The sequence below is a fragment of the Hippichthys cyanospilos genome, chromosome 9, assembly GCF_059441005.1.
Source record: "Hippichthys cyanospilos isolate Australia breed blue-spotted pipefish chromosome 9, RoL_Hcya_1.0, whole genome shotgun sequence".
In the NCBI taxonomy this organism is placed as follows: domain Eukaryota; kingdom Metazoa; phylum Chordata; class Actinopteri; order Syngnathiformes; family Syngnathidae; genus Hippichthys; species Hippichthys cyanospilos.
The window spans coordinates 22,467,497-22,483,465 of NC_142377.1; the positions used below are offsets into that span (position 1 = coordinate 22,467,497).

At 40.7% G+C, this 15,969-nt stretch overlaps 2 protein-coding genes across 3 annotated transcripts; both read left to right on the forward strand.

Moving 5' to 3' along the window:
* The first annotated feature begins 7,272 nt into the window (after positions 1-7,272).
* On the forward strand, positions 7,273-12,298 carry LOC148419527 (purine nucleoside phosphorylase-like). 2 transcript variants are annotated; one of them, XM_088424444.1, is made up of 7 exons: positions 7,273-8,522; positions 9,439-9,613; positions 9,680-9,783; positions 10,525-10,700; positions 10,773-10,963; positions 11,373-11,452; positions 11,889-12,298. In XM_088424444.1, the coding sequence occupies exons 1-7, from the start codon at positions 8,421-8,423 to the stop codon at positions 12,045-12,047; spliced, it is 987 nt and encodes a 328-aa protein (XP_088280570.1). In that variant the 5' UTR covers positions 7,273-8,420; the 3' UTR covers positions 12,048-12,298. The 2 variants fall into 2 exon arrangements, with proteins under 2 accessions (XP_088280570.1, XP_088280569.1); XM_088424443.1 differs by having other exon boundaries at positions 8,384-8,522; positions 9,450-9,613.
* Positions 12,299-13,278: 980 nt separating this feature from the next.
* Positions 13,279-15,759, forward strand: hesx1 (HESX homeobox 1). The gene is made up of 4 exons (XM_088423960.1): positions 13,279-13,615; positions 13,940-14,055; positions 14,680-14,781; positions 14,852-15,759. Exons 1-4 carry the CDS (start codon positions 13,306-13,308, stop codon positions 14,996-14,998), a joined length of 675 nt encoding a protein of 224 aa, XP_088280086.1. The 5' UTR covers positions 13,279-13,305; the 3' UTR covers positions 14,999-15,759.
* Positions 15,760-15,969: the final 210 nt, after the last annotated feature.

Sequence of the window (15,969 nt, forward strand, 5' to 3'; positions counted from 1 at the left end):
ATATTTTTGACATTCAAATCACATTTAAGGCGAAAACCAGGACAGAAATCGACAGTAATCCCACCACCAGATTTTCAGCTAGCACACCCCCCCAAAAATGCAATTTATAAACAAAAACAACCACAGGAATATTACACAGCTGCATCATGAGAAAAAGGAAAAACAACGTGCATTCAACGTTACCGTTCACAATGTGGGAAATCTAGAACACACTTAACCCACGTCAAATATATAACTTGCGGAAATGAACACAAGAAAATATGAAGACTTTTGCAAAAGATAAGATTATTCAGTTTGGGGGGGGGGGGGGGGCAACTGGCAAATATAAAGTGCTTAAAATATGAGCTTGCCAAAATACTTTAGAGGCTGCCGCCTCAAAAAGTACAAAAATCTACACAAATTACATTGATGAAATGAACCTTATAACTGAATTACAATTGCTATTAATTTCAATACAAAACGTAATTGGATCAAAAAACTAACAAATTTTGGGCATGTTCTCATAAATGACAACATTCTTACAAAGAAAATACAATTTTACAGACACTTGGGCCAGAGATACAGAACAATGTGTATTTCACCCACATACATAAGCCACACCGTCCTTCCTCACTACAAAATGTAATATCAAGAGCAGCCAGAGGTGGCGCCAAAAAAAAAAAAAAAAAGTTCCAAAGTTCCAAAATCTCATTATTTCCTTTGCGGCCCATCAGCAGATGATCCACGGAAAATTTGACCCTAGCGTTAAAGGTGCGTCCTATACACAGGTATGTCTTATATTTGGGGAATGACGGTACTTTGGTGCGCGGTGATGTGTATGACTTCATAATCGCGTTATAATCGCTACCGGCCGTTTCTTAATTGGAACCCATTGACACACGCCACATCAAAGCGGTGACGGAGAAACACGTCCCGACCTAATTGAGTAAACATCCCATCGTTCACATGTGGTGGCCAGGGTCAGCGCGTGCGTGTGCGCGGCAGAGGCCGGCGGGCCAGACAAAAGCGGGGAGTCTGCCGGCTTCCTTAATGAGTCTTTAGTGGCAGCGGACGCAGCGTAACCAAGGAAGGCCTGATGCAACGTACCTGGGGAGACGCGTCAAGACTGACGCCGGCTCGCTCGCCCACCCGCCCGCTCGCTCGCTCGCTCTCGCTGAAGCCCAAAGTGGCAACGTCTCCATCGGGCTGACTTTATTGCACCTCGTTGCAAATGCCGCTTGTTTATTTGCAACCCAGAAGGCGCCACGGATGTCAATGCCAAAGTTTTCCCATCTGAGCTTTAAACGCGGAATCATTTCGACCCGAAAGGTCAAGTCAGGTTTTTGAAAATTCAGCTGCGCCCGGCAACGTAAAGTTTGGAAAGAGGCGTCTATCGTGAGCGGAATCACCAAAAGAGCCTGGGTGAAACGTGCTCGCAAATACGCAGAAAGTCTTGTCATTTTCACCGTTTCGAAGACTCTCTGTGAAAATTCAGCCCCCTAAGACAATTTCAAATCCGCGAAAGTTGGTAGACATCTTTAATATCGGGAGAGGCACATGTCCAAAAACAAGACAGGAAGTCTCCTATTTTGGATTGAAGCGCCCATTTTTGCCATTTCCAGGAGTCTTTCAAAATGGATCCCCCCCTAAAAAACGATGTCGTGTCGCACTGTGAAAGAAGCTCAAAAAGTATCACTAAATCATGTGTAAAAACATACAGGAAGTGTCCTATTTGAAGCGTCCATTTTTGCCATTTCCATGAGTCATTCAAGAAACGAAACCTTGGCATTAACTACTTCCTGTCACGGTGTTAAAAAACATAAAATTTGATTTGCTGATAGCTACATAAAGGCATTATTTGTGAAATAGCCATCTTTAGTTTTTTTGACAATTATACATTTTTTAAGGCTGTAAAAAACCCTCACAATACACTTTATACACTTTTCTCAGATTTTCCTCTCATTTAAACGCTCGAAAAAAACACATAAGAAATTAATAATACAGTAGTAATAGTTACTAACAGTAACCCACGTGTATTTCACAGATCGTCAACCATTATGAACATAATTCATCTTTGAATTAACTTCTTTTGCGATCTGGAAATTAAAAAAAAAAAAAAAGCAAAATCGCATCAAAATAAATCAGCGAAAAGTGAACAGCGTTATAGCGAGGGACCACTGTACGCTAAATTTACACCGAAGACACATATTTAGAGATACAAAGTAGAATATTATCAAATATTCAAATTCAACTCGAAGCAAAGCGGAAAAGTTTGGATACTGACGCGATCCAAAATACAATCTCATTTAACGCCGTCGTAGTTTTTGCTCCCGTCGACTTTTGTTTGACGTTTTCCGCTCCGATCCCAAAAACGTCATGCAGCCTCTACCGCCGATTCTGCTTTGGAAATGTCTTACTGATGACAATGGTGTTGAGAGACATTGCCAGAGGGTCAAAGGTTGTACACGCGCGCACACACAACAAAGCACAGACACACACACACACACACCATGTCACAGAGGATGGAGTTGACATGCCAACAGTTACTGCCGGTTTCATCACAGAGACAATTCCAGGCAGCCCAGTGTGTGTGTGTGTGTGTGTGTGTGTGTGTGTGTGTGCACGTACGTGTGTGTGTGTGTGTGCGCGCATGCATGCGTGTGTTTTAATACCCACAAACAGAGGTCATCACGGATGACGCAAAAGTGATATAAGAAGATCCTCTCCCAGTGTGTCTGCGTGCATGTTGCACTCGCGAGCACCCAAGGAGCAGAAAACCACAAAAGCGCTTCGCTTTTTCTTTGGATTTTTCTGGATGTGTTCGACATGTTAACTCCTTCGGTGCCACGGACGAGAAATCTTGTCTTTGAAAATTGTTGTTGTGCGTCAACGACAAGAATTCTCGTCAAATGTGGGTTTTTTTTCATTTTTAAACAGAATTTTTGTCATGTAAAATACTTAGGTTGCGCGTCAGTGACAAGAATTGATTTCACCTTTGTTTTTTGTTTTTTTAAATAATATGCCAATCAAACACTGTTGTAATGTAGTTTTATACACACGCAAACTGTTATTTTGCCATTTCAAATACGCTTTGACTGTTTTTGTTCACGTTTTATCACAGGGAAGAACTGTTGTATATAAAAATGTATATATTTGTGTCAAAGTCACTGTTGTGCACAAAACATTTTCTCCTTATGTCCCAAATAGCTTGAGTCAGTCAAATGACCACGTTTCAAACAGCGATTACTAAAGAACAATATTAGGGAAAATCTTACTTTCTTTTTCTAGGTAAAGAATAGAATTCAATCTTTAATATCCTATCACAAATGTCTACATAGTCATACAATACAATATTCTGTCAGCCTGGAAAGATGCATCAAAATGCAGTGCTCGGCACTGAAAAAGTTCATGAATAATAATAAGCGTACTTTTCGGACCACTGTGGTACTTCTACTTATGAAATTAATTTGTTCTGGGTGTCATTTCATAACGTAAACCATAAGTAGAGCCGATATTTACGTGTAAATAGCCTAATCCGTTCCAAACCACCGAAAATGCTCCTAAACCCTCTAAATGAATATTAATACATTATAGAAATGCATCAAAAACGGTAACAAAAACATCATAGAATTACATTAGTGCGTAATAATCAAAATATATTCTGTAAAGAATAATAAAAAACATACGTGCTTTTTTTGCAGTTACCTTTTTTTTTGTTTGCTTGGTTTTGTTTGTGTGATTTACACTTCAGGGCCACCGTAGGTTGTTGCCGTGGAAACGTACAAGGTTAAAGGTTGAGTCCTAAACAGGAGCAAGCGCTAACTTTCCAAATGTTCGTCAACACAAAAATGGAATAAATGTAACGTGCGTGTGTGTGTGTGTGCGCGCTCGTATCAGTGTGTGTGTTCCACGCTTTGATTGCTCTCCTGCTATATGCCCATCAAATGCAACTTTGGGCAATACCCAACTCACACACACATTCGCACACACACTTCATCTCCCACTGAAACAAACAAAACAAAATAAAACACACACACTGGCTCCTTCCATCACCATCAGGCTGCTTTCTGTCGTAACGATGTGCAATCAACACGCAACGCTGACCAACACACACACGCGCACACACGCACACACACGCACACACACACGCACACACACACCGGGCTGGTTGAAGGATGAAGTCAGCCTGTGATTGCAGAAGAGTTACAGTATTGACTCATTCCATTCACGTGTGTGTAGTGTGTGTGATGTGTGTGTGGGTGTGTTGCCATTACTTCATTAACGGCACGCCGCCTCAATATCCTCGTTAGTTAGCTGCCATATTATTATTGAATGCAATTTGTAATATAACAACACTAGACACATTATGCAATGTTATTTTTCGAACCAGGCTATTAATCACCAGCACTCACAAATTGCTAGCTTTGTCATTTTCTTGCATAATTACAAGTTATTTTTATTCTTTATTCCGACCACCTGGGCCGTTAATATTGCAAATGTAAAATATGGACTTTAAACAAAATTATCAGAATAAATATGTTCCAAAAGGTCAAAGGTGATTTTCACGTAGCCTTTGGACAGCCAAGCATGTCAATCATTATAACAGCATTGAAAAAAAAAAAAATATATATATATATATATATATATTTACATGTATATGTTTACCAATTACCTATTGAAATCTTAATGTATTTTTACTTTTTATATACAAAATAACCTGCCATAAGCAAAATTCGGGAAGTAGCCTTTTTTTATACAATTATTATACATGTTTTAAGGCTTTAAAAATACTCACAATACACTTGATGTACTTTTCTTTGACTTACATTTTTCCCACATTGATCACTTATCTAAACATTCCCAAAGTTCAAACCGTCGTAGACTGGACACATTTGAAATTAATAATAGTAATAGTTATTAATAATAGCTGACGTGTATTTCACAGATTGTCAACTTTAACCAAATAGCAACCGTTTTGACCGTAATTCAACATTGAATTAACATATTTTGTTATCTGGAATACACAAAGGCTGTTAAAGAAAAAAAAATCCGTGAAACAGCGAGGCCGCTAAAAAAATCAACCGCGTTATAACGAGGGACCAAAGTAATAATCGGTTACGTTGATGAAAAACGTTCTCTACATATTTCGTTCTTTATACATTTATTTTTCAAGTTTGCCCATAAATAAGAAACACTTGGGAATGAACACGTGTGTGATACACCTTAGGAAGTCGTCGGGTTCTCGAATGAATTATGATTTCTTCAAACGGTTGATCACCTGTATTTTGGGAGGGGGGCATACTGTTTATGACCACTAGAGAGCGCTAAAACTCCATCCAAGGCGAAAACTTGCCTCGGTGTTCGTCAATCAATTTTCATGATAATGTTTTCATAATAATGTTTAAACAAACATTCAGGCCACTTGTGAACCTTGCGGAACGAGGGGCCTTGAAAGCAACACTTCAGATTTAATCGTTCGAGTAAAGGAAAATATTTCAAGATCCCAGTCTGCCATTTTTTTTATCTTTATTTACGCCAAAAACTAAGACCGACATTGTTTTGGAGTTACCTCATGTTTTCGGTCGGGTCTCCACCAATCAGCAGTAAGTCTAGCCTCCGTCACCTTACGTGGCCTTTAGGACCTCCGGAATTTTGGGTAATTTGATAAGACGAAGAATTTAGATCGTTTTTTGTGTGAGTAACGCTGTTTGCCTGCTGGGTGTTTTTTTTTTTTTTTTAAACTCAGCATCACTATTTGTCAGCGTTACATGGCAGAAACGGGTGAAATTGAACAGATTGATTTGATTTCGTATTTAAAGGAACACACTGTATTTCTTGAAATTACTTTAACGTCGGGCAAAGCGATAAAGGAATAGTAAATACCCACCAAACAAGGTTTAGGAGAACTCTGTTTTTAAAGCAATGTTAGAGTTTGTTTTTTTTTTTTTTTTTACCTCAATGAAAGTTTCAGTTGCGTAATCGCAATGTGTTGATTTTTGAGTACATCATGAAGTAAGTCAGTGGCTTGCGGATTAATGACTTAAATAAGACTGAATGCTGGCACTTTGTCCAGCAATCCCAAATGTTTGAGTGACGAGCACACATAGTTGGCATTGTTCACATTGTGACCCACTTTAGGTCCAAATGAGAAGAATTTCAACTGCAAGCCGTCATGTGACAGCCACATTGAAAGGTCAAGAACATCATTTTCCCCATTAGCGCTGACAGTCACGAAATTGAGTTCCACATGTGTCAGTTAGAAAAAAAAAATCAAGCTATTATATTTTTTCGAAGCATTGGGTCTTCATTATATGAATACGTTCAAATACGAATTCAGTTTTGGGAGGATACAAATGCGATTTGATATATTTTTGAACGTTTTTGCAAGTAGGTTCAAATGAGGTGGCTTGTCCAAAAAGGTTACTTCGAATTGTAGTGTTGAAATGAGCGAAATTTGAGATACTTTTTTGTGTCCTTCGCGCTATTGAGCAAATCACATGAGAAAAAAAATACTTCCCTCACTACGAATGGACTTTTTAAAAGGACGCTCAAGAGCTAAGCATCGTGCTTGTCATTTCCCCAACATAAACGTTGCCCGTGATCCTCCATTTTCAGTCATGTGCTTCTCTTCATCTTTTTTTTGTTTTTTTCTCCCGCCCGAGGCGATGCCTTCAATTTCCACTTAACCGCCTGCAGCGCTCTGCTCATTAGGCGCCGGATCGCCTTCCTTGCGGGCCCACGACAATCCTGAGCTCCTTCAAACATATCAAAACTTTATTGACACGTTTATAGAAAAAGTCAGAAAAATAGTGGAAATGAACAGCCGACCGAACGTTAGCGGGATGGCGCATTCTTTCCTTTGTCAGTTGCGCGTGGCGCGTTTGAGGTCAGTTTGGCGTCAGGTCAGCTGATCGCAGCAGCATGTGCGGCGCGTTAGCGCGTTAGCCCGTTAGCGCGTTAGCAGTCATGAGACGCCCGCAATCTCGCCCCAGCTGCCTCTTGTTAGCCTGGCCGGCGGGCACGTGGCGCCAACGCTCGGGCTAACACGCTAATGCGGCCACAGATGCAAAATTGAACACGCCAGCACCAAGCCGGGAGTCGAACCCTCAACCTCAGAAATGTCTGAAGCAGACTTGCTTGTGCAACGTGCCTCTTAGAATTCAACAATAAAATGTGGCTGCACAGATTTGAGGTTTTAAATTATGCCACAGGTGTCAAACTCAAGGCCCGGGGGCCCAAATCCGGTCCACTACATCATTTTATGTGGCCCGCGAAATGCTAATTATGAGGTTCTGAGATTGTAAAATTTTGCATTTCAGCGAGTTTTCAAATTTAATTTCAAGGTAAGGTTTCAAGACAGGGATAGGACTTTTAGGTAGGGTTTCAAATTAGGATTTCACATCTATGTCAGGGTTCCAAATCAGGCTGAATGTTTGACATTAGGTTTCAATTTGGGCCTTCAAGTTTGCTTGAAGGCTTCAAATGAGTGGTAGGGTTTCAAGGCAGGGTTTCAAAGTCAATTTCGAGGTAAGGTTCCATGACAGCGATAGCTCTTCTAGACGGGTTTCAAATTAGGATTTTACAGCTGTGTTCGGGCTTCAAATTAAGGTTAGTGTTTGATCGTTAGGCTTTCAAATTATGCTCTCGAATCTGGTAAGGCTTCAAGCCAGGGTTAAGGTTTTCAAGGGTTTCAGACCAAGGTTAGGGTTCTAAGTTTGGGTTTTTGGACATTGTTAGTGTTAAGAGTCAGGGTATCAAACCAATGCAAATTAAGTTTCCAAATAGAGTCGAAAATTATACTTAGGATTTTAGGTCTGTCAAGTTTTCAAATTTGGCTTCCAAGTCTGGGAAAGGGTTTAAAAAAAAAAACAAAAAAAAAAAACTGTTCTTGTTTGACCGCGTTCCTGCGTCCTAGACACGTGATTTTTGCCTGTGACGCATACTTTCAAATCCATTTTTTGTACTGCTGGTTGACGTAAGAATAGCAATTTTCTTTTACTACAATTTCAATTGATTTATATAAAAAGATATCGAAACAGAAAAGAATCGATACGCTTCCTGTCCTGTCCAACAGTTTACGCAGGCAAAATGAGCACGTGAAATCCCGAGGCTGGCGTGAAGCTTTTAAAAGTTGCAAATAATGGTTTTGATTAGGGGTTAAGGCTTCATTTTGGGGTTGAAATTAGGATTAGGGTTTCAAAAAAACCTTGTTAGGGCATTTTCACATTGATATCGTTCACGTGTGTATGTTTGCGTGGGTAAAGTGATTAACTGTGTAGTAAAACCTCAACACACTCCCACGCTCATTTAGATCGGAATCCGCACACACACACACACACACACACACACACACACACACACGTCGAGAGCGCCTTCATTGGTTGGATGGCGCCGATGAATGGACATCTCGTCGGCCAATCGGATGAATGTGAGCGGGATATATGGAGGCCGACGGGAAGTGGCCTCACACACACTCGCGCGCCGATGGAAACACACACACGCCGGTCATCGGAAACCGTCATGCACAGCAAAGAACACATCAGGTAAGGCAAAACTAAATGTACGCTTTCATTGGTGCGTTTTCATATTTTTCATACTTTTCGTCATTGCCAATTATGATTCAAAATCGTGGCTTTTTTGAAGATTTTTGACATTTCAGTGTGCGATTTGAAGAAGCGATAAAAGGTTTTAAGCCGACTTAAGGATTCCTTTTCCGCTTAAGGCAATGCTTCTCAGTACAGCACAGTACAGTTCAGATGGACCAGTATCGATACCAAGTATCGCCATTAATACCTGGTCTTATTTCAAGATACCAGTACTCGCAGTAGTACTTGGTATTTGTGACTGCTCAAGAGTTTAGTATTCGCACCGGTATCGGTTTGAAAAAAGTGGTATCGATTGTTGTTATTTAATATTATCGAGGATGGACCAGTATCGATACAAAGTATCGCTATTAATACCTGGTCTTATTTCAAGGTATGAGTACTCTCAGTAGTATCGGTACTCTGTATTTGTGGCGACTCAAGAATTGCGTATTCGCAGTGGTATCGGTTTGAAAAAAGTGGTATCGATTGTCCCTTTTTAATATTGTCGAGGGTGGACCAGTCTCGATACCGAGTTTCGCTATCGATACTTGGCCTTATGTCAAGGTATCAGTACTTGCAGTAGTATTGGTACTTGGTCTTAATGACTAGTCGAGTACTCAAAACCTTCAATGAAAGTTCAGCTGCTCAATTGGATCAGTTTTTAAGAATGAAAATTGATATTTTGTATTCAAAATATCAGTGCTATTGCGTGATACTTGTCCTAGTATCGGTCTGAAAACAAAAACAAGTGTGTTTCGAACACAGCTCGGCGTTTTTTTTCAAGACGCAGTCAGCGTTTCAGCTTTGTAGTTTGACTTTTGATAATGATGATCAGGTTTCCACCGTAAGGTTCAAAACGTTAAAACAATGAAAGGAATCTTCCAGCCACGATGAATACCAGAAGTCGGCCGACTGGCTGATGTCCCGGACCCAACATCGCCCCCAAGTGGCCATCATCTGCGGTTCGGGTTTGGGCGGGCTGGCCGACACCCTCAAGCGCCAGGATTCCTTCGCCTACGCCGACATCCCGGGTTTCCCGCAGAGCACGGGTAAGCTCCCGCTTCCTTTCGGGATCGTTTTTTTCTTTTTAGTGATTTCTTGTTGTCGCCGGGTAGTTGAAGGTCACGCCGGCCGGCTGGTTTTCGGGGAGCTGAAGGGGAAAACGTGCGTGTGCATGCAGGGGCGATTCCACATGTACGAGGGACACTCGCTGTGCAAGGTAACGCCGTTGGTGTTAAACGCCGTTGGTCTAAAACGGTAGCGGGTTGCTACGCGTACCTTTTGAGGGACACGCTTGACTTGTTGAGGTTTTTCAAATTAATAGGCTTTTCGAGTAGCTTTACAGAAGGCCCCTATCAAATAAAATTGTTACTTGCCCGAACTCATTCAACGCCAGGGACGTATTTTCACGTTTTCAGATACTTAAGTATCAAATCCAGACTTAAATATTTCGGGTGCTTGCTTTGAGCTTTAGGTTTCTGGGCGAGGGTTTCAAATGAAGCTTTTTGTTGATTTTGAAATGTTGAATTCAAGCAAGGGTCGCGGTTTCAAGATGGGATTAAGGTTTCACAAAAAAATGAGCTTGTGATGCTAAACTGCTAACGTGTCACCTGAGTGGATTACATGCCGCGCGTGTGCATGTTTTGGTCACATGGTTGTTGAATTCAAGTATTGAATGCAGCAATTGTTCTGTTGCTGTGTGAAGCGGCTTGACTCTCAAAAAATATTTATTATAATAGTAAATATAAACTAATCTGGAACATTTTAATCTGAAAAAAAGTATAAAACATTGTGCTGAAATCACATTAATGATTAATGTGATTATAAAAAAAATAATAATAATGTTGAAACTTATTTAAAACGTTTTAAAACCCCTCCCAGACTTAAGAGGGCCATCTGGTGGCGCGGATGTGCAACTACACTTCACAATCCCTCTCATTTGCATTTTTGTGGCCCCCAGACCACGTTTCCCGTGCGAGTCTTCAAGCTGCTGGGCGTGGAGACTTTGATCGTGACCAACGCCGCCGGCTCATTGGCCGCCGGCCTGCGCCCCGGTGACATCATGATCATCAAGGACCACGTCAACTTCCCCGGCCTGGTGGGCCTGAACCCTCTCAACGGACCCAACGACGACAAGTGAGGCGGACGGCGAGCCGCTCGGCCCGTCGGGCCCGTCGTTCCGGCTGACGCCGTTTGCGGCTTTCGCAGGTTCGGCCCGCGTTTCCCCGCCATGTCGGGCTGCTACGACAAAGGCTTGCGCTCGCTGGCCTTGGAGATCGCCAAGCAGATGGGCGTGGAGGAGCTCGCGCGGGAGGGCGTGTACGCCATGGTGGGCGGGCCCACTTTTGAATCGATCGCCGAGGCCGGGCTGCTGCATCGATTGGGCGTGGACGCTGTCGGTACGCTGCGCGTTTCACAAAATAACAGTACAGCGAGGAGTCACTAGAACATAGTTTGGCAATACGTTGCTTCATTTGCTCTTTTTTTTTTTTTTTTTTTTTTTTTTTTTTTAAAGCTGTAATGGTCCTGTCACAACAATAACTTCATAACCTGCCGTTTTGTGTTTTGTTTTTTACTGGGCTGAGTGAATGAGTTCTTAAACATTCAATCATATTTGTTTCGTGTTCCAGTTAATGTGCTCTTAGTTTGAAAAGAAAACTCTTTCAAACTTTTTGATGGTGTTTATTTTGGTGTTTTTTAATCTATGTTGTCGTTGTTTTTATACATTTCCATTTTGAATGTTAATGTTTGCATCCTTTTTGCCGACATGTACCCCACAGTAACATGCGTGGCGCGATGTGTTTTCAGGCATGAGTACCGCCCCCGAGGTGGTCGTAGCCACCCACTGTGGACTCAAGGTTTTTGGCCTATCTCTCATCACCAATAAGGTAGATTTTGCAGATATACCGTTGCGCGTTGCATGAAATAAAACGCTTCCCCGCAGCAAAACAAGAGCTTTCCTGCAACAACGTTTAGTTCTTGGATTGAAGCCTTTTGTCAACTACAAATCCCACAATGCACAGCAAGAACTTTGCATTATGGGAGTCACAATCGGGGGAAATGCATGATCAAACATGAGGTGTCAATATGTCCAAAATTGACAATATTTGCAATTTTGAATGGCAGTAAATTAGCCCGACATGGGCTAAATTTGACACCTATAGAATGTTTCTCGCCACCTCCCATTTACAAACATTTCAACAGCAATATGCAATATTTTAGCCTCCTAGTGTTTTTTTTTTTTTTTTGTATGCCTTTCCTTTGATATATCAACTCTATCAAGTTCTTATCATGAACTTAACTGCGTGTGTCTGTTTGCGTCAGGTGGTGAAGAGCTACGAGAATCCCGAGAGCGTGGACCACCAGGGGGTTCTGGAAGTGGGCCGGCAGCGCTCGCTCACGCTGCAGCAGCTGCTCACCCAACTGGTCTCCAGGATGGAAATCAACAACAACGTCAGCGGCAGCGGGAATAACAGTATTTGAGAGGACACACCCCTTTTTTTGTACAGGTTACAGCTCATTTTTTGTTATCAGTCTTCTGGTATTTGAATATAAATGTTAATCGAATGCAATGTGGCGCGATACAGTATATATTGTTGAGTAAAAGTGTATTATTATTTTGCCATCTATTTTGGATTATTATGGTAAACTTCAACATTTATACTATTTTGTATATAGAATCCTTCCCTTCCTGATCTGCTTCATAATTGAATTAAAACACTTTGCCGAGCCAACCGTGTCTACACGTTTTTTTTCTTTTTTTACACAGAAAAACTATTGCATAATAAGTTAAAACAGTGCTCCTCAAATAGTGTGTGTTTTTCGGGGGGGTAGACTCGTAAAAAGACGTAATTGGGATTGAATGAGTTAAAATCGTAATAGTGCAGAACAATTGAAGAAATGGTTTGGATTTTTTTGGGCCAGATGGCACAGCCCTGCTTTGAGATTACTTCAAAACTCAAAATATTTAATAAAAGTTGAAAAAAAAGCAACATTTGTAAGGAGTGACCCTGTCAGGGTCCTCATTAGGAACTAATCTTCCCCTGAAAAGATACTTTCCTTCCCTGCTGCTTCACGTGGCATTCACATGCTACGAGGCTTCATCCGCATGACAACGCGGCGCGGATTAGCTTCATAGCATTAGCGCGTCCCGCCGGACCCTTCATAATGGCCGTCATTAGCGCCCAATCATTTGCTGATTTAAATTGCGCAGGGGTGTTGCGTCTCTTAAGCCATGTTTTCATGTTTCTAACACTTTTGTGTTTTGTTTCGTTTTTTTGGGGGGGGGGTTTGTTGACTTCCTGTTGGCTCAGCGGGACTCTCAGACCAAGTTGGCATTTGAGCCGCTTTTTTGTGGATAAAGGACTTGGAAAAGTGGCAAGAGTTTTTCAAGTCTGTGCTATTCGACAAGAAAGAATGCAAAGTCATGTGGATTTTTACGTTAGCTTAGCATTCTGAAGCTAGCGTGTTACTGGACATCCTGCTAATGAGCACCTTTTTGCGATGAATAAAAAGCATATCATTTTTATCATATAATTACCATTAAAAGTGCAAAAGTTAGCAAAACTTGCATTTTGATTTCGTGTAAAACGGAAAGGCAAGCAGATTAGCATGCACGCATGCCCCCGTGTCGTCGCAACATTAGTTTGTTGAACTAAGCTCACTAAGAATGTAAATGTGTTGTCTTTCAAACACACACACACTGTGCAGATTAGCCGCAACCTGAGGGAATCTCATTGAGATGGAAACAAGCACGTCTGCGTTCTCATTGGCCGGTGTCGCCTCCCATTCAAATGGGAAATTGTCATCGGCGCTTCCTCACACGTTCCTCAACCTCAACACGCCAGGAGCTTCTCAGCTAGAGAACATTGTGCTCTTCTTTAAAAAAGAAATTGACAATGAAGTCTTTTTAACCATGATCTCCATGGTCATGGCCTCAAGTGTGCTTCCTGTGACGGGAAACTTGTTTTCCATCGACCGTATTTTGGGTTTGGAGAGCAAGCGAGCAAGAAGTGGCGTCAAACTGCATCGACCTTGGAACCAGACAGCAGGTGGGCAAAAACTCTTTCGCGCAGATATCCAAAACCTGGATTTTTTTTTTCACAAAATGTGTATACCATCAAAGATCTATTTTTAGGCTTTAAGACATTTTTTAAAGTCAAGAAATTGTTTTAGTTTAATCCTATATATTACCGCAATTCTCCAAATGTATGACGCACTTGTGTAAAGGGTTAAATTCATTTTTTTTCTGTTACTGTACACTTTGGCAACAATGTAAGCGAAACAGAAAAAAAAACATATTTTCTTATGTTCATATCTGTAAGTTTTATATTTGTTGTAGGTTCAATGAAGAGTTTTTTTCTGTTTCTTTGCAGATGTGGAATCCGACGAGGAGAACAAAGCTCGCCAGGGACAACACGACGGCCATGGGAGTCGGACGTCCGGCTGGTACGGCGGACGCCGCCCTCGAACCGCCTTCACCGACAGACAAGTAATCAATCAATCCATAAGTAACCTTTTGGTATCGAGCACGATTTATCATAATCGTCTTGGTTGGTGTGTCAAACTAGACGAGGGAAATCTTTTCTTGAGTGGGCGGTGCCAATAAAATCCTACAGCTACATAATGTAAGCCAATTGAGCACGGTGATGCTAACTGTGACCATCGGATGGCAGTGTTTCCACACTTACGACACAGCTGTTGCCTACATGCAAGTGTAACTGAAGAATGGAAGTCAGTCTTTTAACGGCAGCATCCATATTTACGTAGGCAAAGCACACAATATTCTGTTGGACTTGAAAGGTGAGTGAAAATGATGAAGAGGTTTCCTTTCCAATAATGCTTGGCATTGAAAAAGTTCATCCGGCCCGCCGAACTTGAAGAAGTTAACAATCAGGAGGAGGGCAATAATGTTACATTCCTGTAAGATAACGTGACTATCAATGCTTTAAAATAGGAAACATTAGCAATGTATAAGACTGCTGTAATGCTTTTGTTCATTTTCTATTGAAATTACATCATGTTTTCTGGAAATCCTGCAGTTTTTTTTTTTTTTTTATGTGTTATGAGGCGGATTATCAAAACACTCCATCCATCTGCTGTTTGTGTGTGCTAGGTCAATGTACTGGAAGCTGTGTTTCAGCTCAATTGTTATCCAGGCATCCAAGTAAGGGAAAACCTGGCCCGGAAGTTGGATCTGGATGAGGACCGCATACAGGTAATATGTGCACACAAATACACTCTAAAGAAGCAAAACAACACTTTTTTTTTGGTCTTTTCTCCTGTAGATATGGTTTCAGAACCGGCGGGCCAAACTTAGACGGTCCCTCAGAGAAAACCAGCTGAGAGCGGTTCAGTCGGCCGTGGCTCATCTTGGGCTCAAGATGGTTGGTCAGCTGGGGAGGGATGACCCACAGGCCAATGTTGAGGAATGATCATTCCGTTTTCCATTTTCACACTGACACACTAACTGAAATCCGACAAATAGCAATTGATTTTTTTTGTTTCTGTTTCTTTTTTTTTTTTTTTAGTTTGTTTCTTTTGTTTAAAAAAATAAAAAAATAAAAACACTTATTTGGTCTGGGTTGACATACAAGTATGAAAAATATCAAGAAAATAACAAGGTTAACCTAAATAAATAAAATAAAGGAAATGACTATTATTTTACTGGTCCAAATTAAGAGGAAGGAAATTTGCAAGAAAAAAGTAATGTAAACATATAAAAGGAAAATTTATGGTCATAAATGAAATGTATGTACGTGTGATTGAGTGACAACCCATATAATAGAGATATAATTATTTTATTTTTTTTGCTTTTGTTCCATTTTTAGCTTGTGTATTTTGCTTAAAAAATACAATAAATGATTTTTTTGTCTGTGTTGATGTCGAAGCAGGAAAGATATCAAGAAAATAGCAATTAAAAACTAAATAAATAGATGAAAATAAATAGAAACATTGAAATTGCGTTTTTTTTTACTGGTCTGACTTATGAGGAAGAAAAATTGAAAAGAAAATAGCAAGGTAAAAATAGGAAAAGTCGTTAAAAAATCCACAATAGAGTCATGACACAGCAATTGAAATCAGCAATATAGAGATAAAACTTTTCTTTGCTTTTGTTTCCTTTTTGGCTTGTTATTTTGTGAAGAAAAATAAATTTAATGCACATTTTTTGGCCCGATTTAGGAGGAAAATATTTTTTTTAATGGCAAGGTAAACTACAATAAAGCTATGGTCATAAATGAAAATTCATGTCGTCGAGGTTTCATTTTGTTAATTAAATGAACTTGCTATTTTTTGACTGGTCTGACTGATTTGCACATATTATAATTTGATGATATTTCAAAAGATCCGATGTATAGTGAATTCACGATCGACCGGTATGCTGCCTTTCGGTGGGACGGGCTGA

Coding starts and splice junctions, on each gene's coding strand:
- hesx1 (XM_088423960.1), top strand. CDS start 13,306: ATGGAAACAAGCACGTCTGCGTTCTCATTGGCCGGTGTCGCCTCCCAT. Junction 13,616..13,939: donor ACCTTGGAACCAGACAGCAG/GTGGGCAAAAAC, acceptor GTTTCTTTGCAG/ATGTGGAATCCGACGAGGAG. Junction 14,056..14,679: donor CCGCCTTCACCGACAGACAA/GTAATCAATCAA, acceptor TGTGTGTGCTAG/GTCAATGTACTGGAAGCTGT.
- LOC148419527 (XM_088424444.1), top strand. CDS start 8,421: ATGGAGGCCGACGGGAAGTGGCCTCACACACACTCGCGCGCCGATGGA. Junction 8,523..9,438: donor CACAGCAAAGAACACATCAG/GTAAGGCAAAAC, acceptor AAACAATGAAAG/GAATCTTCCAGCCACGATGA. Junction 9,784..10,524: donor AGGGACACTCGCTGTGCAAG/GTAACGCCGTTG, acceptor TGTGGCCCCCAG/ACCACGTTTCCCGTGCGAGT.